Consider the following 22,242-nt stretch of genomic DNA (forward strand, 5'->3'; position numbering starts at 1 on the left):
TTCTCCAGGGCTCTCCATCACCACAGGGTAAAGAATTCAGTCATTAGACAGAAGCTCAGAGTAGAGCTGCTGAATAGGTTTTTTTTAATTAGTTAAATACTCATTTAAAAACTACATTTTGGACTTACTTTGACTAATACTAAAATTTCTTTAACATTTTAAGACATTTAAGTGTGACAAATATACAAAACACAGAAATCAGGAGGGGGGCAAATACTTTTTTATGTAGCTAGACTAATCCGTCAGCTAAACTGCCAAGTTTGATTTCAACATATGGATGATTTATTCATTAATTCCATCCTACTAACCAGCGGACGCAGTCTGTGTGTTTACGATAGTGCCGCTGTGTGCGGTTCTTGATGTGATAAAGCACAATCACACAGGCAATGAAGTACACTGCCTCGCCTGTCGGAAGGAAATACAGATTAGCTCGCCCGTCCCGTCCACGGTAACCATAGCTAGCAGAACAGCGTTAAGGTAACAACAAGATACAAGAAAGAACCAAATCACACACAAAACTGTGTTACTGAACCTTGCTTTAGTTTGAGCCAGCCAGCTATAACCATGGCACCCACATCTTCACAGCTAAAAATTGCTCATTCTTAGAAATACTAGACCAATATAGACCATAGGAGGCATTAATCCTGGTAAAACCAGCAGTGTCTGAATGTAACAACCCTCACAAACACATGGCATTATGGAAGGATACACCCAGTCCAGCTCCAGTCTCTCAGAGGGAGGCTCCATCTTCAGCTCGTCATAGTTCTGGATGTTGGAGGGGATGTACATGGTAATGGGTCGGCCTCGGATAAACATTTTGATTGACTGTCCTGAAAAACAAACAATGGGTTTGTCTCACAGATTCATCACCAAAGTGTTCTTAATCACAGAAACTCATGTGGGACCCACAGCAGTTCTGCCCTTTCGGGTGCCTACGAGGGTTTTCTGTGGGTGAGATATCTGTGGGTTTCCTCTGTCTACACAGCCCTGCAGAGAAAATTCACCCAAGAGTCGTCAACGGTCTGCTACCTCGAGTGAGCGAAAGTGAGTCAGAGCTCCAAACTTCTTGGGTTACTTTTTTATAATAATTGTTTTTTTAAACATCTTGAGAGCTTCGTGGGTTTTCATGGCTGAGCAAGTTCTAGCTCTCAGTTGCCAACTGGCAGCAGCAGAACAAGAATGGGAGTGAGACACTCCTGGAAAAGCAGACTGTCCACCTTCCCATAAAAGACGGTAAAGACATAACAGCAGGCTTACCTTGGCTGTAGGTTCCTCTTCTGGAGCCAGGGGATCCTGTGTGTAAATGAAAAAAATAAAGGTTAGCCAGACGAACAAATAGATCCCCTGTGCATTAAATCACAGCTGACCTGTAGCTTTATAGCCTACTATAACTTTAGACATTTCAGAGGGTTTAATCTTCCATTAACATCAGTTACATCCACAAACTTTATAATCCATGCCGAATCCACTTTTCTTGGCAACTGCTGGTTTCTGTGGGACTCAAAGTAACGTTAAACAGTAAGGATGAGCTGAGCGACATGAATGTTGAGACCGACTAACTTTCTGTCTGACTGACCAGAAAACGCTAGAACAGTTTGGAGAGCTAATCCAGCAGCTATACAACAGCTCCTGTGTAAGTTCATGACGGTGCACCCACAGTTTGTTTGGTAATATCACACTATAGCAAGGTTTTTGGTGACAATATTTGCAGCTTTCATGTATGCCCTGCCTGATAGCAGGGCATACATGGAACATGTTGAAGTTTTCCAGAGGCCTGGTAATGAACCAATCATGTGATTCAGGTGTGTAGACCCAGGGTGAGATCTAAAACCTGCAGGACACCGGCCCCTGAGGCCTGGAGTTGGACACCCCTGATCCAAAGTCTCAAATTTATGAAATGCATTCTTGTATTTGACTACATCAAGAACTGTCAGTGTTTCATATTAACAAGTATGTGATGTGGTCCAAGTAAATTACACAGGTTTAAAAGTGGTCCATCCTTCAAAAGCCCCCCAAAAATGCAGCTATTCACGTAAGAGGCTATAATAGATATAAACTAATGGCTGAGCCTGATTGGTGAAGGGAATGAAGCCTTAACCACCAGAACCAGACTGAAGGCCAATACTCATAAAAGCTATGCAAACCACAAGCGTGGTTGGTTGGGAAATCCACTCATTTTTACACAAATGACTACATGTGTGAACCAACAGGGTTTGCTGGGTCACAAGTACAGAAGTACAGCACAGCTCAGGCCTGCCAACACTGGAGCCAGGCCATACCATCATGTTGGAAAAATTAAACACAACAACATGTAACGATGATCACAAAAGCCGTTTTTGAATTCAGCAAAGAGCGTTTGAGTGAAACGGTGGTGGACTGATTCCTGATTGAACCCTGGAGCCTTTGTGGAGTTTGCCTCAGAGGCCTCTGTTAATAATGCTGCTGTCAATGACCTCACCTGCACTGGCGATAAGCTCTTTAGCTCGGCTGTGGAGAGAAAAATCAAGATATTAGAAGCCATTTGACAGACTGTTGCTTCACAATCACATTATGTGTATTTATGAGGGTTTCACAGGGTGATTCCCACGAGCCACCAGACTTCCAACAAGTGTCCCTTTAATGCGAGGCTGCAGCAGCCGTGGGAAAAAGCGAGCGGTGTGGTGTCAACTGTGAGTGACGGCAGGATGGCTCACTTCTCCAGGCTTGGGGAGCGGGTGAGGAGGTTCGCTGAAGATGCTGCCTTCTTGTCTAGACGCTTCCTCTGCCTTTCCGGGTTTCCTAGTTTCTCGCTGTTTCTACGAACCCTAAAGCATCACAGAAACACAGAGTCAGCTTTAACAGACTCAAGACAGATTACTGCACCTATCCTTCTGCATGCAAAGCAGCCACAAATCCCCAGTGCGCCTACACTTACTTACAGATTGAATTCTCTATCAAAGGATAAATAACTTTTGCCAAGCCCCGCCTACTACACCTGTCACTGTGCCAATTGTGTGAAAGACCTCCTTATAGGGTGTAAAAACAGTGCTACTTGAAATTTATGCTAACTTCAGAGACAAACAGGCACAACATGTTTTTGTCATTGATCTGCAAGTTTTTGAACTCTCTGATTCTGGAAACAATCAGTCACAACTAGTAGAAGCTCTCTGTAGCTTCACAAAAACATGATTTGTGTGTGGATTTTACATTTTTTAAACCTAAAAGAAACTATTTGTTGCCTAAACAGACACTTTGATAACAAATGAGACCGGGTTTGTGTTTGCTTTGACATCTACAGCACAAATACAAACTGAAACTATCTAGAGTGTTACACATTTAAATAGTTTTGCAAGCACAATGGTAACATTTAATATTTAGATTAAAACACACACACATTGTTAAGGCCATGCAAACAATCTCACAAGAGGAGGAAGCTGACCTGATGAAACAGTTTGGATAATTTATTAGATTAGATGAAATTTATTTGTAGTAATGCCATCTGAGTTTGAAATCTCAGAAACACACAACATTTCTCAAAATGTAACCAGAAACAAAATCATTAAAAACACCCAATTTGAAAATAGAATGACTCTTTATTCTTTATACTAAAGGTTTAATGCTGTTTGGACAGCTTGCAGGGGATAGCTATGACAAAAATAGCTTCTGAGTTCATATTGAAAGTCTTAATGTGTCTCTAGACAAAAACAAATACTAAAAATTATTTAAATACTAATACTAAAATAAAAGTAATGCTTACTGCTCCTAATGGTTTCTGAGTTACAGGACACTGCTGTCTGACTGATCTAGGAAGCAAACCTGAGCTGAGAGGATCGGAGCAGACTCTATAGTCCAACAACTAATCTATGAAGTCTACCAAAAAAAAGCTTCTGCATTCATGTTTCCTGACTGAAATAATCACAGAGTAAAGCAGTGAATACTAATTTGTGCTAGTTTGAGCCTGGAGGCCCACATGAGCTTTTGTCAGAGGCGGATGGCAAAAATCACACTGATGTTCTGGGAAATCCTTTTAAAGGAATAACAAGGCGGCAGGGCAAAACAAAGAGCACATGCACAAGTAAACAAAAGCAGAGCCCCTTCACTGTGGTCCCCACCAACTATTAGTAAGGTAGTCCTTTATAGAAGAAATGCTTTGCTGCAAGAGAATATGTTTTAATGACAAAGATATTAGGAGCGATTACAAGCTTAGAGTAGAATTATAGTGAAAAATCGTTAAAACAGTTTGTGCAAATCTGCAAAACCCAGTTGAAAAACCAGATCCTTACTGGCGCTGTGTCACATTACAGAATCATGACACTGAGTCATTTTGAGGAGCGCTCTGGAGCTGTGCAGCAGGAGTATACGCTGGTGCAGCCTTGTGTGCAGCTTGTAGACATGCCTTTTGTTTACTTCTCATTCTTTTTTCCAATGGAGTCAAATCTCTGGGTGCTATGAAGCTTAATATGGACATATGAGTCAAACATCCAGTTAGACTTTAGCTTTTTGTTTCTCCAGCTCAAACACACTGGAAAGAAAGCACATGTGGACTTAAGTGACTAAGACAACAGAATAGGACACCTGGGGAGGTGACATATTCTAAAGCAGCATGACACACCCTCGCAGCCTGAGGATGACTGGTTCATAAAGTGGGTTATAGCACAACTGGGGTTTGCAGAGTCAGAATCTGGAAAATCAGTATTAGAGTTGATTCGTTCTTAAAAGTCATGCAATCAATCAACGATTAAGGAAAGATGATTAAGGTTGTAAAGAACGTGGCAATGATGCAGGATCACGCACAGAGCCTTCTCTCCTTCTTGGATGGGAGACAGGGGTCCAGAGCGGGAGCTGAGGTTCTGGTCTGAAGATTTGAATGAGGCCGAGGCTGAGCCTGGTTCCTCCGGAGAGCAGCTTCCATCTAGGAGGTCCTCCCTCTGGAGGCCTCTGACGGTTGTGGGCTGAATGGGCTCTTCAACTGATGATGCCCATGATAGTTCCTTTTCCTGCTCCCCTCTTCCTCCTCCTTCATCTTCTTCTGGCTCCTCATCCTCCTCTTCCATACCAGGGACACGGTGGAGTTTGGCCCGGTTTCCCTCAGATACAGAAGGACCTTCCATGAGTGCATCTTCCAATTGCAGGCTCTGGACTCGTCTGTGGAGAGGGACCCTGTCCTGGCCCGAGTCCTGGCCTGACAGGGTCGACTCTGTCTGGGTCGACTTGTCCAGTGTTGCTGGAATGGTTTGGATGTCCGTGGATGCAGAGCTTCCTCTTTGGCTGTTTGCATTGGTCACAGTGGTGTCTGACAGTTGGCTGGAGAGTTCAAAGGTTGAGAACAACACAAAGCAGTCATACAGGCACTTCACACAGACATATGAACACAACGAGAGTTTGAATAGACAAGCGTGTTGTCTAATACAACACAACGGCCCCTTGTCATTCTTCCTGGGCTTTTAAGCCCTTGGCTGGAAGGTGTAGTACCTCGTAGCAGGGTGCCGGATCCCATCGCTGGCTGAGCTGGAGGACAACTTTCTGCTGCTTGTGGAACAATCTGAGCAGCATGCTTGGCTTAGCACCCGTGCAGCACCCGGGTTCACTGAGTAGATCAAAGTGGATTATTAGTTATTTCTGCGTGTGCAGCTGCACTCTGCAAGTCTAACCATTTTTATATGAACGAAGACGGATGAGCCACACTAGTTTTAGTTTTCAGTTAACATCACCCACCTGCTATGACCTGCTGCTTCAGTAACTGTAGGACCTGATCATGGATGCGGAGCCTGCGCAGGGCATCAGCCAGAGAGGATTTTAGGAGTGTGATCTCGTCCTCCTGTGCCTGCAGACGCACCTCCATCATGGATGCCCGGTCTGGAAATTCAGCACTGCTGTCAGCAGACACATCATCTACAAAGGAAGCAGCAGGATGAGGGTTAGAGAAGAGGGCTTTATTCTGAAAAAAGCTGCACTACCAAATAATCTTAGCCTGTTGCTTGTTCTTTCATGGCTTCAACTTCAGGTAACAATTAGGGCTACACTGTTGTTGTTATTTTCTTTACAGCAAGTTTATGTCATTTCATCAGAGGTGGGGCTTAGCACAAATCTGGAGTCAATCTGGACCCACGTCTGGATCCAGGAATCTTTGGAAAAATTAGTTATCGGTGTGAGACAGAGCAAAATGTAACATTTAGTATCATATGTCCCTGAATGTCAAAAGAAATAAAAGCTCTTTGCCTGCAGAGCCTGTTCATGCAATGCTGGGATTAAGCCCGAGTGACACTCAAGTTTAGCATATTCTTCGGAAATGCTTTTCTCAGTTTATGTTCTCAGCCACAGTTTGCCTTTTCTTTTTTTTTAGGTGAGAGACTCAGGAAGCTTTAGCTCACCAAGTCTGGTAACGGGCTTTCTAAATACTTTTTATCCATCATTAACATATATTCACTCTCAGATGAACACAATGGGAGTAATTCAGGGTTCAGGATATTGCTTAAGGATACTCTGGCATACAAACTGGAGCTGCCAGGGATCGAACCACCTACCTTCCTTTTGGCAACTTATCTTTGTGAACATGACAACCATCACTGTGAGGACATTTTTCTGGTACTACTGTCTGAAGGTTGGGTTAGGGTTTAAAGGCCTGTGAATGTTCTTGTATGTATAGAAAGTCAAATGTGCAGAGGCATTCCATCAAGACAAGTAAGGCACGCATAGCTTGTCCAGTGAAATTAAAAAATAGACATCAGTTAAACCTATCATAAAACATCTCTCTCCTCTCATCTCAGAGAGCATCCTGTCATAAAGCTCATTGCCTTTTTGGATCCATCCTTTAAATTAATGCTAGTTGGAAATCCTCTCTGGAAGCAGGATTAACTCTGCTCGACTCTGACGATAAGATGGACTCAATCTGCTCTCAGTCTGATTGAATGGGGTTGCTGTTACATGCAGTCTGTTTCTGATGATGCAGCAATTAACTCTGATAAATCACAAAAAATCTAAAATGTGTTGCTGTCTACACAAACCAAAATTCAAATGTAACTATATTTGTGCTCAGCAACGTTCCTGTTCTATGGGAATATAGCTAAGCACAACCAGTCGCCAGCAAGTTGAGTGAGTCCCCTCAAGTTGTGCTCATTGACAAAGGTTATTCAGAGTGATGGCAACATGCTGGCGCTCTAAATTTGTAAACTTGATAGAAATTATTTGCAAACCTTAAACAATATCTCTGAAAGTGATTGCATTCAGTCCAAGTCAGAAACGTTGCCTCCCAGCAAGGAACCAAAAGTGGCTGAGTGTGTGCAACACCCTCCAACTCTGGGCAATCATCTAATCACCACAAGTTGCAACTGGTCGCAGAAAGGGAAAAGTACTGCTGGCCACTGGTGCTACTGCTCAGCCTCCTATTGCACCTACATATATATATATTAGAAAGTCGTAGGTGATTTTCACAAACACTGGGACTGGAACTCTTTTGAGACTTTTAGTAAGTGCACCCATGCAGCCAGGGACAGGACCACCAACCTTCAGATTAGTAGATGACCTACTCTGATTCCTAAACCACAGCCACCCCAGCCGCTCTTTCAGTTCTAGCATCACAGTCACTAAACAGCTCAAAGCATAGGTTAAGGAGGATATTTTTCCTGCTACAGCTCTACTCTATTTTTTTCACAGCACAAGCATTAATTGGTTAAGAAATTCTAAGAAAAGGATTCACCCACTTGGTAATAAGAGGTACTCAAGCAAACTCTCTCCGGACAATTTTGTATTGTGATGCAATTTTAGCAGAGGTAAACAGTCGAGCTCTAAATCATGAACGAAGCCTTCGTACCTTGGCTACGAAGAATATAAGAGTTACAGTTGACATAGAAAAATGTTCTGTGATACATCACAGAGCTCGCTCTCATTAGGCTGTACTAAACTGAGGCTTTTTCTGTTTTTACTCATCTCTTTTTACTTTATGAGAAAGCCAAGATGTAAAAATATAGCCTGAATGCTCCAGAGGTTTCAGTAAGTAAGTAACTAAGTAAAGTTTATTTATATAGCGCTTTTCACAGACATATGTCACAAAGTGCTTCACAAGAAAGATAACAAAACACAATACATACAGTCATAAATAAATCATAAAACCCTGGTCTAATTACAAGCTTTTTGAAATAAAAATGTCTTTAGCTGCTTTTTGAAGGTCTCCACCGAGTCTAGACACCGTAGAAATAGAGGAAGTGCATTATACAGTCTGGGTGCAACAGCTTGGAAAGATTGGTCCCCTCGAGTTCTGAAATGAGTGTGGGGGACCACTAATAGGTTTTGATTCGATGACGTCAGGTTACGAGAAGAGGTATGTATATGAATCAGATCAGCAATATGGGGAGGGGCCTGTCCCTGTAGTGGTCTAAAGGTTAAAACTAGAATTTTAAACTGGAACCTAAATCTGATTGGTAGCCAGTGTAGCGACTTTAAAACAGGGGTCATATGAGCTCCCTTTTTTGAGCGGGTCAGTAGCCTCGCTGCAGAGTTTTGAACAACCTGTAGACGAGCTAGCCCTTTCTTGTTTAGACAAGTAAACAGACTGTTACAGTAGTTGAGTCTTGTAGAGACAAAAGCATGGATTATCATCTCGAGTTCACTTGTTGACACCATAGATCTAAGTTTCGAAATGTTCCTCAAGTGAAAAAGCTTCATCAAAAAGAACAGCTAGATTTCTAAGGTTATGCTTCTGCGAGGAAACTAAGTCACCCAGTTGGTGTTTAATATCAGACATTGCACTGTCCACTGCAATAATCAAAGTTTCAGTTTTGTGTAAGCAATTGTTGTTCAACCATTTTTTAATGTTTGTTAAACAGTCAGAGTGGAAACCATATGAACTTCAGAAGGCTTAAATGAGCAGTATAGATGAATATCGTCAGCAAAAAGATGATAAGATACATCAAGAAACTGCCATATTATCTGGCCTAAAGGAAAAATGTATATTAAAAACAGAACAGGTCCCAGCACGGAGCCCTGAGGAACTCCACACAGCAGCTCTGTAGATTCAGACATGATCTGGTTTGCAGAGACACTAAAACTCCTTTCAGATATGTAGGATAAAAACCAGTCTAGAACAGAGCCAGACATCCCAACCAGGTCTCTCGGTCTGTTTATCAGGATGATATGATTAACTGTTGTGTTTCACAACAAGATGTTCTTGAAAGGGAGATCGACGAGTGATGTGAGTGATGACAGTCAATCAATAAGCCAGATGGGTTCTTTCTGTGTGGACTGTCTATGTTCCCTCTCTGGCTTGCTCCCACAGTCCAAAGACCCCCCGCATGAGTCCAAATCTTACTTTTTAACAGTAAACTTAAAGCTATTGCAAATGAGACACTAGTATTGCCTGCTATAATGCCATATGTGTACATGCTATCTAGGGGGAAATTGCTAGTTGGATTTCTGGTGAGACCATGACTTGCAGTTTGGTGGTGCCACACCCAGTGTGGCTTCTTCACAGGATCTGTTTTTGGCAGTGGGATCCTGTACTCAGTAGGCTGGTTTTATAGATCCATGGGGTGTTTTATTGTCTGGTTTTACTGGTTTACTGGTTGTAGAAGTGAAGTGTGGAGGCTGAAATGAATTTCTGAAAAGCTAACACTAAAATGCCAAAAACATTCTAAACTCTTTAAACTCTGTGCTATTTCTGTAAATGTGCATGTTTGGACGGCCACAGAGAGTGAGAGGCATTTAATATACAGTCTATATATATGACTCACCATCCTTCCACAGTTGTTTGACTGTCTGCCATTTTTTTTTGCTATAAATGTAAGAAATTCTTAGTTAGCCACATTTTTGATGTCATTACTACAGATTTAAATGATTAGGGAGAGCACATGAGACCACACGTCCTTGTGAGAGGCATTTTAATTTGGAGGCAAAACATCAGCACTGCTTTACTCAAAGCAAAGCCACCCAAAACAAAACACGGCATTTGAAGGGATAGTCATGATCTGAACCAGTCAGTAAGCTGGACCAAGAGGCAATAAAACAGAATAATCACTGTTCCTATTGGTCATCACAGAAAATCTCACACAATGTACAATTCCATCAGAAAACAGATACAATCTTTGCTATTGTAAAGGTCTAACCACAACATAAGCACACATCTGCATAAATGATCTTACTCCACTTCCAGTCTGGTTTTCTTCTTTTCATTTTTCACATGGAAGCCAAGACTGGATGACTCAGAGCTGTTTGGCAACAGCTCAGGGGAAGCTGGAATTTGATCCACATTAAATTCAGTGTAGCTATACTGGAATTCTGGTTACTATTCACAGTTCGTCTGTCGTAACATGGAAGTGCAAAAGCAGGTTATGTCACCAATTTTGGAATGTCTTATCTCTGCGTGGACTTGCTTCTCAGTTTCTGAGTTATGGCTAGGGATGTCATAATTGAGTAATCTGAATATGCATTATGTGAACAAACACACTAACAGTACTTTTTTCACATTCCACAAATTTCAGATCTGAATATCGTTATTATATCAAGGTGAGGATATTTGCTGACATCTCATTCCTGCTCAACATATGCCAGCAGACACAGAATGACTGACAGGAAATGACACAGGAATGCTAGACAAAGACTCTTCATACACGTCACAGGGTTTTCTCAACAAGGGAAAGTTTAGGAACAGAGCTCAAGTGTTTGTGGTGCACTTGAAGCCCAGTGACACAGTAGTTACTGGACGTGACAGCAGTTCTAGTCCAGCAGCAGCGTTCAGTAGGAGAAAAAAAAGGAGTGTTTCTGAACATTACAGGATGTAAACCCTGCTTGGCAGGTTATAATCAACCTATGATTCAGGTTTTGAGAGAAAACGAAGCGGATCAATTTAAGAAAAGAAAAATTAGTCTGTGAAACACAGCACAAGCCTCATGCGTTGTTGGCATTCTGCCGTATCCACAGATTGTTAAAAAAGAGAGAATTTGCTCCCAAAGCTAAGAATAATCCACTGATGATCTCTTTGGTAAAAGGCTCAGGGTCATTTAAGGACCCAGCAACTATAATCAGCCACTAAAGTTCCTGTTTTACTTTTATCTACATTAAACATGTTACTACAAATCTAGATTACTGCTCTTCTCCAAATGTTGCTTTAGTTTTTAATAAGCCGTGCTTAGCTGCTTATCTGCATGCAGTGTGCTTAAATACAAGTTAAAAAGAGTATTTGTGTCCTGCATCCGTTTGACTAACACACGTATTGTCACAGCGTCCGCCCACTCTTTCTACCTGTCACCCAAGGATGCTGCATCATGACCTCAGCCACCTACAGACACACAGCGCTCAGTCTGTAATTCTCTACTTTGATTTAGATGTTTGCCGCTGCTCAACATCCTGTACGCCCCTGCACAAGTGCCGAGGTCCCATCTGAGAAGTGAAACAGAGAGCTGCACCATCTGTGAGAAATACTCCCCCCACCCCACCACCATGCCGCTGCACACATGTGACTGACTGCACAGCTTGTATGGCTGCAAACGGCTCCTAATTCACCAGGACTGTACATTAGACGAGCTGACCTCCTTTACAGTCCCTCACTTCAACTCTCATTCCTGTGTTTATCTTCAGGGAGGATCACAAAAACACACCCGATGACAACGTGATGCAGTGGTTAGCGCTGTCACCTCACAGAAACATATTGTGGGTTTGATTCTGTAGGCCGGGTGGTGCCTTTGTGTGGCATTTGCATGTTCTCCCTGCACCTGAATGTGTTCCCTCTGAGTACTCTCTACTCTGCTGCGGTTGTAGTAAGAGAATTTATGAAAGGACTATAATTAAAACTAACCGATTGTAGTCTGCACACAAAACTGTGCCTTGTGCACACAATGCACCCAAACGACAGGCACTTCTACACTGCAGCTGGAAGCCAACAAGCTGGTGAAAAAAAGACAGCATACAAATGGAAAGTTGATGCTGCAGGCAGATACGTTCACAGGTGGGAGGGTGAGAACACGTTTTCAAGGAACAGTTTCCAACACTGAATGCACAGAAGACATATGAGGGCAAAAATATTTATATCTTAACTAAATATTTCTCCGAGCCACCCGTCACTGAGACGGTGACACTCGGTTTGGGTCAGGGACATGAAACAAGTGGTTACGACGACATTTAGATGATCCTAGAGCATGTCGGCGGGACTGACGTGTGACGAGTCTCATTTCCCCATGTGGTCCTTAGTGAAACTGAGTCTGACACCCCCGTTTCATTTCATTTTTACTTTTTATTTGTCACGAACCACAAACAAGAACGCGGATCTCAGCAGATACGAGACATCTCGTACCAAATTTAGCTCCTAGTCAGTCTCTGGGCAGGTGAACCCAACGTTAAATAAACTAATACAAACAATATCGAAGTTAAAAGTACAAAGTTCATATAAAATTGGAAAAGTCACCCAGCCCCACCCCACTAACAACACACACACATTATACAATCTTTATGCACGCATGCACATCCACTTCAGTAACACTATGCCACCATTATACGGGATAAGCACAGCATAAAAATCCAGAGGACAATGATTTAACAAAAGACAAATAATGCTGGGTTTGATTACTGTTGCATGAGTGGATTTATTGGTTTACACTGTGCTTGCAAACTGCAGCAGGGGCCCCAAAACCAGTTAAGCCAGCCTTGCTATCTTAAGGGATAAAACCATGGATAAAGTAACTGTCAAAAAACCAGAGGAGATGGTGCAGCTTACAACACGCTGTCACAATTTTAACCGTCAGGCCTCACTGAGGCAGACAAACACAATGCAAGTCCATGCTTGCTCTACATACAGTTAACAAAACTGTAAGCCACTGAAGGCCCATGGAACATAAATCTCTGCCACATCATGATCTCACTGAGTGAGACTGATTTATTATCAGAACTGCTTTAACTGCACAGACTGATGTTTAAGCTGCTGTGGTTTCGTTCATTCCTTGTCATTTACAGGTGTACTGGCAGTTGAGAAACTGAGGAGATCAAAACAAGGCACCACTGAAACTACTCTGATTTACCAGACTTCAATCTTTAAACTGACCAGACAGTAGTCAGCATTCATTCAATGCTACAGAGACGTTTCAGTGTCTATTAGAAAGTAGTGAGCTTTAACTTGCAGCCCTGAGACAGAAAGAAAGAGTGTTTACCTCCAGGCTCCAGCAAAAGAGCATGTGTGTTCTTCTGAAAAGAAGCACTATTACAACATTCTGGGAAAAACACTGAAATAGCTGCTATTTGCTGATGCAACTTCCTGCTGATCTCTGCACAACTGCAACGCGTCCCAAATCCTCACAGTACTCCTTCTAGACAGCAGTTCGAGCCAAAACCACAACACGCTGAAATGATAAATCCACTTTGGTTCCACTAATTTAATCCTTACTGTATATACACCAAGTATAACTCCTGTTCTCAGTGTGGTGTTTACAGCAGCAAACTGACAAAGATAATGAGCTCCACTGACTAAGTGCTAAGTGCTGTATGAATAGACTCGATTCTGCTGCGCTAATTCTAAACCTCTCTATTAGAGCACGTGTCTAAGTGCTACAGTATAAACAGTATTTGGGTTTAACAGTAACAGTAACTGGCGTTAGTCCTCTGATGGCTTTTATAATGCTTGTTTGAGTGTAAAGGTGTGTATTTCTTGTCCTGTCTTATGTACTACAGCAATGTGACCACGTTCACATCTTCCAGCTGTTAAACTTCCAGCTGTGTAAGTGGGGTATGCACACATTTTTACAGTAATCCGTAAGCAGACTGTAATTAAATTTTTCTTCTCTTTTCAAGTTATACAAATCAAACTCATGACAGAAGAAGGGATGCCTCTTCAGATGCTTGAAACAGGGAGTAAGTGATGTCACTTCCTGTAAGAAAAGTTGCTATTCCAGCATTAGCAACAGCTGCCTATACACCAAAGCAAACCATGACAAAGAAAAATAGCTCATCAAAGATGGAGTCTATAAAAGAGAGGCTGACAATTACCACAACAAAGCACATGTCGGTGTCAGCAAAGCGTTTCACTGATTCTATTTTCCCTCCACTGTTCTCATTTATAGTAAAGAGCTTGGTACTTATATTATGCTTATGCACTTGAGCTCCTTTAAGTGTGCGACTGTACATGATCTGTGTGGGTCAGAAAGAAGTGTTAGTCAGTCAGGGTTAATGGTACGATCCCCCACCTTTACTAGGATTCCTGCCAATGTAAGCAAGGTAACGCTGAGTTACGTCCAAACATAAATCCCACATTCACTGGAATTTCTATACAGTTCTTCTAATCTGGTCTATTTGACCCTATTAGCATAAGCTGTGACCTTTTATGGAAGATCAGAGTATGAAAAAACTATCTTCCCAACTAGTAAACAAACACTTTACCTCCTGAGCCATAAACTACAGACTTCAGCACATCTGTCATTTGAAACAAAGGTCTTCCATTCCTTACTCTGTGCCGGGGAGTTTCTTGTAACGTCTAAAGTTATGCAGTTACTTAAGAGACTGTGATACTTCATTGGGTTGTATTGTGTTCACACACACACACACACACACACACACATAAAGCATGCATGTGTCCATGTTCATCTGCTAGGAGTGACTCAGTAAATGCATTTTGAAAATCTGAGGAGTTTTTCATGCTTTTCCAAATTTCTGCCCAGACTGAACTTGTACAGTTATCATTACTGATAAAAGTCATGGACACAACAATTACAGAACACAGGACTCATGTTATGAAACAACAGAAATGCAGTAAGATAACAGGCTTATTTTGTATTTCCAATATGGATATATTATCTTACTTTATTTTTAACATCTAAAAAATGATATCAGTATTAAAACTGAAGGCAGTATCTTTAAAATGTCTTGTTTTGTTAAGTCTCAAATACCCATTAACAGAAGTAAACTGTTGGAAAAGCAGTAAAGTTTCTTTTGTGTGGCACTGGAATCTGCATACACTGCACATTTGTCCCCTCTTCCCTAAAAAATTACTATGATTAGTTTGCAAAGATAGTTTTTCTGTCTATCAGCCAGTCATTTAATCTAATGTCAGATTTACTTCACCTTTTATGCTGGCATTTGATTCCTGCAAATCTGTCCACCATACTGGGCTGTATTCAGTGGAGGAAATATTGCGTATCAGTATCTGCATGTTACTGCTGAACACAGCAGTGATTTGATCCCTACAAACTCATATTACATAAGCCAGCCAGCTGACACTGAGGTACAAGCAAATCTCCAAAGTTCCAGCACACCTCATACAGCTTTCCAAGGCAGGTAATGTATCACAACCTTCATTTATTAAACATAATTACCATCGTAACACAGGTCTTCACTAAGAGAAATGGCTGTGTCTTAAAGGTTCCTCCAGCACTGAGTCACAGCTGCCTTCCTCAAGCTTCCCCATGTGATATTAATATATTCGCTGTTCCCCAGTACTTTGGCTGCCCACCAGCTTTCAAGAAACCACGTTATGAGTATGTAAGATAGGCTTGGGGTGTGGATGTTTGTATACAGATGGGAATCAAAAGCAGCACTGGGCAGCTATCAAACTTCCAGTTCCTGCATAATAATAAGTATTGTGGGGGCAGACAGGGTGGAGCTTTTTCACCCAACCCACAGTGACTTGGAGAGAAGGATGTTCAGCTGGTACTTCGTCTAATATATTGATGAACTGTTTGTGCATGGACACAGGCCGCTGCGATCTTCCGTGCATTTTGTTCCATTATTTCAGGCTCCTGAACGCTCTGCCGGTGGTCTCAATGTTGATGCTCAAACTACCCACGCGTGACCAAATGGAATCTATCAGCAGCACACAACTCAGTTTGCAACGCAAAGTGAGGGCGTTGCAGGCACGCCTCCAGGGTGTCCTGATCACTCGGGCCAGACTTAAGACAACTATTTGAATGCCACAGAAATAATGTAAACGATGTGCAGCCCGTTCCCACACATCTACACAGTCACAGAGTGCTGCTGTAACGTCCTGTTTCTCCATCGACGTTCAAGACCACTGTCTGTCTTTGCTAAAGTGTGGACGAGTTACTGAACAAAACATGGAGAAATGTGGAAAAGCCCAAAATTAAGCACCAAAAATCCTTTGAAAGACAGAGCGGATGTTCCGCCGACTATCCGCTTGCAATAAAAGACACCAAAGAATGCGGCGACGAGGGCTGCCAAACTGCTGAAAAACTGGATTTAAGTATTCAGTTACAGAGTTTTGGTGTGACTGAAAGGCGGCCGAACAAAGTTCGAGGTTTAACGCGTTAGTTAAACTGTGTAAAGACGTGTATGGTGCGGTGTATGCTAGTTTTCTCTAAAGATTGCCATCTTTGAAGCTGTTTGACAGCGTTCCTTTGAGAGCGATGTGATTATCTGATCCGAGCACGGACAGTGAAGTTTCCACAATGCTAATGGTGTCAGTAAAAAAACACACACACAAACACAAAGGACCACTGTCGCTGCTGTACTCACCCAAACTGTTGGTAGAGGAATCCATAATCCCAGTTTAAACGGTGTCTCCTGTTTCTAGAGGAGCAGCATGCACTAAGGTGTGTTTTCCATGCTGACAGCAGAGAATCACAGCCCACACTCTGGAGACTTCAGTCGATTGACAGGTCTAAGAATACCGGAAACGCGAAATTTTCCGCAACATAAAGCGTAATAGTTTATTAAACGCACGGGTGTGGGGGGTACTTATAAGTAAATCGAGCTTAAATATAAAATATAGTTCGAAATTACTTTATATAAAATGAAAAACTAAAAAACAATCACACCACAGACTGAAAACCGCTTCCGGAAGTGTAGCCCCTCGTTATAGCTAACTTGACACTATTGGCGGGAAGGCACCAGGTACGGCTAAAGGTGCTACCAGATATTCGCCTCAGTCATAGTGATTCAGTAAAGAGGATTTCACAGTGTCCGCATACCAGAACATTTCACAGAACTCTTACAGCAGCTTCTTATGGCTGCAGCTCTGCAGTCATCATCTGACAGCTAGAAGACGAGCATTTGTTTCCATCTCGTGGTGGCGGTGTGCACTACAAGCCCTGAAACCTGTGCCAGAAAGTGATCGCCTGCATTCAAACGGCTATAAATAACTTGTTGGCCTATAAGAAATGAAACGTATATCAAATGCATCCCTCATGAATGATATCCAGTCGTCTTCACCACACACAATATTCCTGTCACAAGGTAGAAGCTGCAATTAGTTTTTGGTAAAGTGACTTTGTATATCCTTTATTGATCCAGTTAGAAAGTGTAATTGACGTTAAAAATGTCCTTTTGTAACAGTGATCTGACGTCTTAAAGATACCCGCAAGACAGGTGATTTATTTATTTTATATAAAACGCCTTATTACGGAAGCGTAGAGCTGCCATCCAGGCAAAAAATAGAGCTATATCACGTTGTAACGTGAAAATTTTATTGTTCTAATAATATACTTGTTTGTACAATATAGCATCATGTAAGTACAATATAATTTTCGCGTTTGAACAACATAATATCACGTTATTACAATATACATAATTACCACGTTCGTACAATATCATATTTATTGACAGATAAATATTTATTTATTGTAAGAACGTGAAAGGTTTTTTGTTATAACGTGATAATTCTGTATATTCTAAAAACGTGATATTATGTTGTTCAAACGCGAAAATTATATTGTACAAACATGAAAGGTATATTGTTAGAACAATAAAGTTTTCACGTTATAACGTGATATAGCTGTATTTTTCTTTTGCCTGGGTGGCAGCTCTACGCGTCCCTTCCCTTATAACTAAAATCTCTTTTAGTTTTTAGTTGTGATTTTATTTGTTTTTGTTTTTGTTGTTGTTTTGTTGTTTTGCTTATATAGCGATTCTATAAATGCAACGTTGTGTCACCGTGAGTGTATCTGAATTCAAGGGAATTTTAATACTCCATTGTCAGCCAACATAAGCTCGACAATGGCTGCAAAGTGGTGACTCTTGCCTTAAGAAGTATCTCCTGAATTAGACTAAACTGACAAGAACACGACAATGATTTTTTTTTTAAATTTAGTTAGCGTTCTCTTTTCTTACTTTTGTTTAATAGTTTGAAGAATCATAGCTACAACGCGGATAATAGCATTGATTAAATAATAATTTTCCTGCATTTCAATGGAGAATATTTACTGCGCTTATTTGCGGTTTTACGGAACAATCATTTCTGTCACTGTTTCCGTTGTTTGGGGGAAGGAAACGCGTGTCGGACCGGAATGCTGTACTGGCCTTTCAACATGGTAGCGTACATTGACAGCGCTTTCTGAAGGAGACTCTAGTCTTGTCCGATTGTCGGCATTAATGGTCAGTATTAACTTGGTTATACATTTTGGGGTAATAATAATAACTATCCTTACTACAACGTTTGAGCAGCTGACGAACTAAACTTCACAAAAATGTGAAATGTAAAGTTTTATTGTTCTGTACAAATATTTACAGCTGGATGAGGTTCACCGAAGAGTGAATGTGTGAGCTTCACGTCCGTGCGCACTTCTGTTCTCTAACACTCGCTATGATGGCTCGACTATGAAGGGCAGCCGCTGCCTGCATCAGCTCAAGTCTCTGCGGCTGCTCAGCCACGCAGGGAGGCTGCTGCCTCCTGCTGCTGCTGGAAACAACGGTGCTCTATTCCGGCCACGCTCCTCGAGTCAGCTCGGCGGCTTGCAGTGCGCACAGCGCGAGGTGAGCTTTAGCAGCGACCAGACTTAAGCTCTTAAACCACACTGATATAACCGCAGAGAAAGGCAGCTGGCAGTCGACTCTTTGTTTGTTGTTAATCAATAAATAATCTAATCAGATCATATGAATGAATTTTTATCTGCGTTCATAACTAAAACATGTTGCTTTTAGGTGTTGAGGCATTTCCACAGCAGCCCAGCGTGCACCAAGGGTCAGCCTGCACGGTTCCTTCAGGAGGAGGACAAGACGAGGGACAAATCTCTGGTCACCCACGATGACCTGTTTGAGCAGGTCGCCAAAGAAGCCAAAACCAAGGCCACATTTAACAAAGTGATAGACGTCTACACCAAGGGAGACATAAGGCGTCGAGGTCATGTGGAGTTTATCTATGCTGCTCTGAAGAAGATGCCAGAATTCGGGGTGGAAAAAGACCTCACTGTCTACAACAAGCTGCTGGATGTTTTTCCTAAAGAGGTATTCGTGCCGCGAAACTTCATCCAGAGAATGTTCAACCACTATCCCCGTCAGCAGGAGTGTGGAGTGCAGGTCCTGGAGCAGATGGAGAATTATGGTGGGTGTCTATAGTTTTGTGGTAGTTGCTGAGAATCTTGAGGTATTCTTTACACTGTTTTTGTGTCTAAGTGTCAGTGTCTGTGCTTCAGGTATCATGCCCAACATTGAGACCAAAGTGCTGCTGGTCCAGATCTTTGGAGAAAAGACCCACCCTATGAGAAAGTACCAGCGTATCATGTACTGGTTCCCCAAGTTCAAGCACGTAAACCCCTTTCCTATTCCCGAGCAACTGCCTGAAGACCCAGTAGACCTGGCACGCTTCAGCCTCACTCGCATGGCAAACGACTGGGATGCAAAAGTGACCGTCTACCAGGTATACGTGTGGGTTAGCCTAGCTTAGCATGAAGACTGGAAACAGTCTTTGTCTTTTGTCATCAGATGTAAATCTTGTATTTACCAAACTCTTTGTGTGTGTGCTCTCCTCACAAGCTGCCCTGTACAGACGTCACAGAGAGCGGCGCTGAAGTCACACTTCCACATATAGTAGGTAGGGATGACTTGAGAAACTACATTCTGTGTTTTAGTCAGAAATATATTGCTAATAAATACTAATAGAGGCATAATTTCCATATTTGTTGTTTGTTTCTGTCTTTCCTGTGTTTGCACCAGGCATCCAGAGCCCCGGCCAGATGGAAGCGCTCGCTAAGCACAACCCTGACAGACCCGTGTTTGTGGAGGGCCCCTTCCCTCTGTGGATGAGAAAAACGTGTGTTTACTACTACGTCCTCAGAGCTGACCCTACCCCACCTGAAGAGAAGGTGGGCGAACATTACTGTTATCCATTACAAAGTGGGTAGTGGATAATAAATGCTGTGTGATGATCATATAACAGTGTGTTTGAATTCTAATGATTGTGGGTTATAGCTCAGAAAAGTCACACCCAGAATCTCAGATTCTAGAATATTTCCTAAGATCAATTAAAAACAGGATTTATAATACAGAAATGTCCAGCTTGGTGTGTTCATTAATACACTCAGATATTAGGAATGCAGCAGTTGTAGCTGCTTTCCTGTAGACATCTGTGCATGCTGGTGTTTGGGGAACTGACACCACCCTCACTCCACTGCCTGTGAAGCTCTCCCCGGTTCTTCAGCTGGCTGTCATCTGCAAACAGCCGGCCTTTTCAGCAGTGACCGCCTGTGTGTTCCCCTCATTGTAGACTCTGTGATGAATATAGAATATGTGAATCTTTGTGAATTAAATTACAAAAACATTCCTCCTCCCTCCCCCCAGATAGAAGAGCCCTATGACCCAGAGAGGTGTTTGAGCTATCCTCTGCAGCTAGACCTGGATTTGGATCGCGACCTGGGGGACGATGAGAGCTTCGATGTGGAAGACTGTAAGATATGGCATCACTGCTGTTGACCACAACCCCTCACTTCCAGGGTGTAACATAGATGATCTGTGTCTGTGTGTCTATCCAGTGGATGAAGGTCCAGTCTTTGCCATGTGCATGACCAGTCAGGGGGACCAGGCTACCCTCAATCAGTGGATCTCTGGCCTCCAAGAGAGTAACCCCATCCTAGGTCAGATCCCCACGCTGTTCCGACTGGGCGCTGGACCCCGGGAGCTGCAAGGGGTGGGCGACGCCGACTCGGCCAGTCGATCCTGGTTTCCTTCACACGTCCAAAGAGAAGAAGCACACCCTGGGGAGGAAGCTGAGGCTGTAGTGGAAGAAGCTGAGGCTGTAGTGGAAGAAGCTGAGGCTGTAGTGGAAGAGGAGCCCAGGAGAAGTCAGGGTGTGAAGCAGTGAACAGGAGAAAGTTTCCTCCTGACTCCCTCCCAACCAGCTGGGAGGTTTTTGTAAATTCTTTTTAGCATATTTAATAAAGCCATACAAAATGATTGCAAACGTATTTATTCAGTCAGAAATGTTTGACACCCTTAAAATACAGCAGACTATCTGGGGAAGTACTAAGTACTAACTCCGTGTGTGTTCAAATGAAGTCATTATAGCTGTGCAAATAAACAATGATGAAGTCAAGTTGTCACAGTAAATGTTGACTTCCATTTACGTTTGGACTCTCTTTAACCATTGACTGTTTTTCACTACTATTGAAGCTCTTGCTGTTTTTGGTTTACTTGGTTTTTGCTGTAATGACAACAGCTCGCCACGCAGACTTCAGTGAGCTCATGCTGTCAGGAGTGTTTGGCTTTTTCAGTCGTCATGACGTTGGGGTTGAGGTCAGACTGTGGAGGAAACTTTGTAGACTCGTCTCATCGTCTGTGGTCTTTCAGCAGTGGAGTGTCTGGTAGGGTTTCACTAAAACCATTTTTGATTGTAGTTTTGTTAATTAGCAAAATGTGTGTTTGTGAAACTGTTATTCCATCTCTTAGTAAAAAAAGCTCCTGATGAGATGCATCATCATGCTCTGCATCCATGCATTCCCTTAATGCAGTGCATTGGCAAGTTTGCACTGCTCACACAAAGGTCACCCACAGCTGCCATCGCAGGCCCAGGGTGCAGCCACACTGGTGCTTCGTCCAGGCTCCATCAAGTGCAACTTCAATGGATTCAATAAAAATGATATGGTCAATGTACAAAGCAGGAATTTTGTGCTTTTTAATGTGAAATTCTTAATATCTCTGATGATAATGCCACACAACTGCACTGGAGAAAACAGAGTTTAACAAAAAAGACAAAGGATTCGAATGAACAGTAGAAAAAGTTTATTACTGAAAAGGCATTTAAACATTCCCTTTTAAACTGGCAGACAATCACGTCTGATTTTCATGAGTGATCTGGTCACCACAAGCTCTTTCCACTGCCTTGTGGCTCCACAGACAGTGTTCAGCTCCTCAGCTTTGTGCTCAAATACAAGAATATTTCAGTGTTGTAGTCTTCATGAAAATCATAGAAAAATCATTGAAAAGCATTCCAGAGCACTTCATCCATTTACTACTTAAGTAGGAAAGCCTTGGATTGATAACATTCACAAATGAAATACTTTTCTAACATGGAACTTTCTACAGATATGAATAATGCATCATCAACGATCACTTGCGTAAGAGGAGATT

The 22,242-nt window shown here is 42.2% G+C and overlaps 2 protein-coding genes across 4 annotated transcripts in view; one reads left to right on the plus strand and one right to left on the minus strand.

Annotated features, from left to right (window-relative positions):
• Window positions 1-16,877, minus strand: part of eml3 (EMAP like 3) — a 35,709-nt gene extending 18,832 nt beyond the window's left edge. Inside the window, exons 1-9 of one of the 2 annotated variants that reach the window (XM_031740919.2) lie at window positions 16,420-16,877; window positions 5,695-5,871; window positions 5,452-5,566; window positions 4,774-5,283; window positions 2,694-2,804; window positions 2,459-2,487; window positions 1,258-1,293; window positions 710-830; window positions 309-458 (exon numbers count right to left, since the gene is read on the minus strand). In XM_031740919.2, coding sequence (XP_031596779.1) covers window positions 309-458; window positions 710-830; window positions 1,258-1,293; window positions 2,459-2,487; window positions 2,694-2,804; window positions 4,774-5,283; window positions 5,452-5,566; window positions 5,695-5,871; window positions 16,420-16,444 — 1,274 coding nt within the window. In that variant the 5' untranslated portion in view covers window positions 16,445-16,877. The remainder of the gene's footprint in view (window positions 1-308; window positions 459-709; window positions 831-1,257; window positions 1,294-2,458; window positions 2,488-2,693; window positions 2,805-4,773; window positions 5,284-5,451; window positions 5,567-5,694; window positions 5,872-16,419) is intronic. The other variant, XM_031740920.2, reaches the window with a different exon arrangement.
• Window positions 16,878-18,151: 1,274 nt separating this feature from the next.
• ecsit (ECSIT signaling integrator) lies at window positions 18,152-21,765 on the plus strand. Of its 2 annotated transcripts, XR_005612617.1 has the most exons (9): window positions 18,152-18,276; window positions 18,412-18,654; window positions 18,823-19,222; window positions 19,314-19,537; window positions 19,654-19,711; window positions 19,834-19,982; window positions 20,458-20,563; window positions 20,649-21,476; window positions 21,562-21,765. XR_005612617.1 is itself a non-coding variant. In XM_031740940.2 (8 exons), the coding sequence occupies exons 2-8, from the start codon at window positions 18,499-18,501 to the stop codon at window positions 20,975-20,977; spliced, it is 1,422 nt and encodes a 473-aa protein (XP_031596800.1). In that variant the 5' UTR covers window positions 18,152-18,276; window positions 18,412-18,498; the 3' UTR covers window positions 20,978-21,765. The 2 variants fall into 2 exon arrangements, 1 of the variants encoding a protein (XP_031596800.1); XM_031740940.2 differs by having other exon boundaries at window positions 20,649-21,765.
• Window positions 21,766-22,242: the final 477 nt, after the last annotated feature.

The sequence above is a fragment of the Oreochromis aureus genome, linkage group 3 (assembly GCF_013358895.1).
Source record: "Oreochromis aureus strain Israel breed Guangdong linkage group 3, ZZ_aureus, whole genome shotgun sequence".
Classification (NCBI taxonomy): Eukaryota; Metazoa; Chordata; class Actinopteri; order Cichliformes; family Cichlidae; genus Oreochromis; species Oreochromis aureus.

Bases quoted from the DNA above. Each gene is read 5' to 3' on its own strand.
- ecsit (XM_031740940.2), top strand. From the start codon at position 18,499: ATGAAGGGCAGCCGCTGCCTGCATCAGCTCAAGTCTCTGCGGCTGCTC. The intron at 19,712-19,833 runs GTAGGGATGACT...TGTTTGCACCAG, and splicing joins CACACTTCCACATATAGTAG to GCATCCAGAGCCCCGGCCAG. The intron at 20,564-20,648 runs GTAAGATATGGC...GTGTCTATCCAG, and splicing joins GAGCTTCGATGTGGAAGACT to TGGATGAAGGTCCAGTCTTT.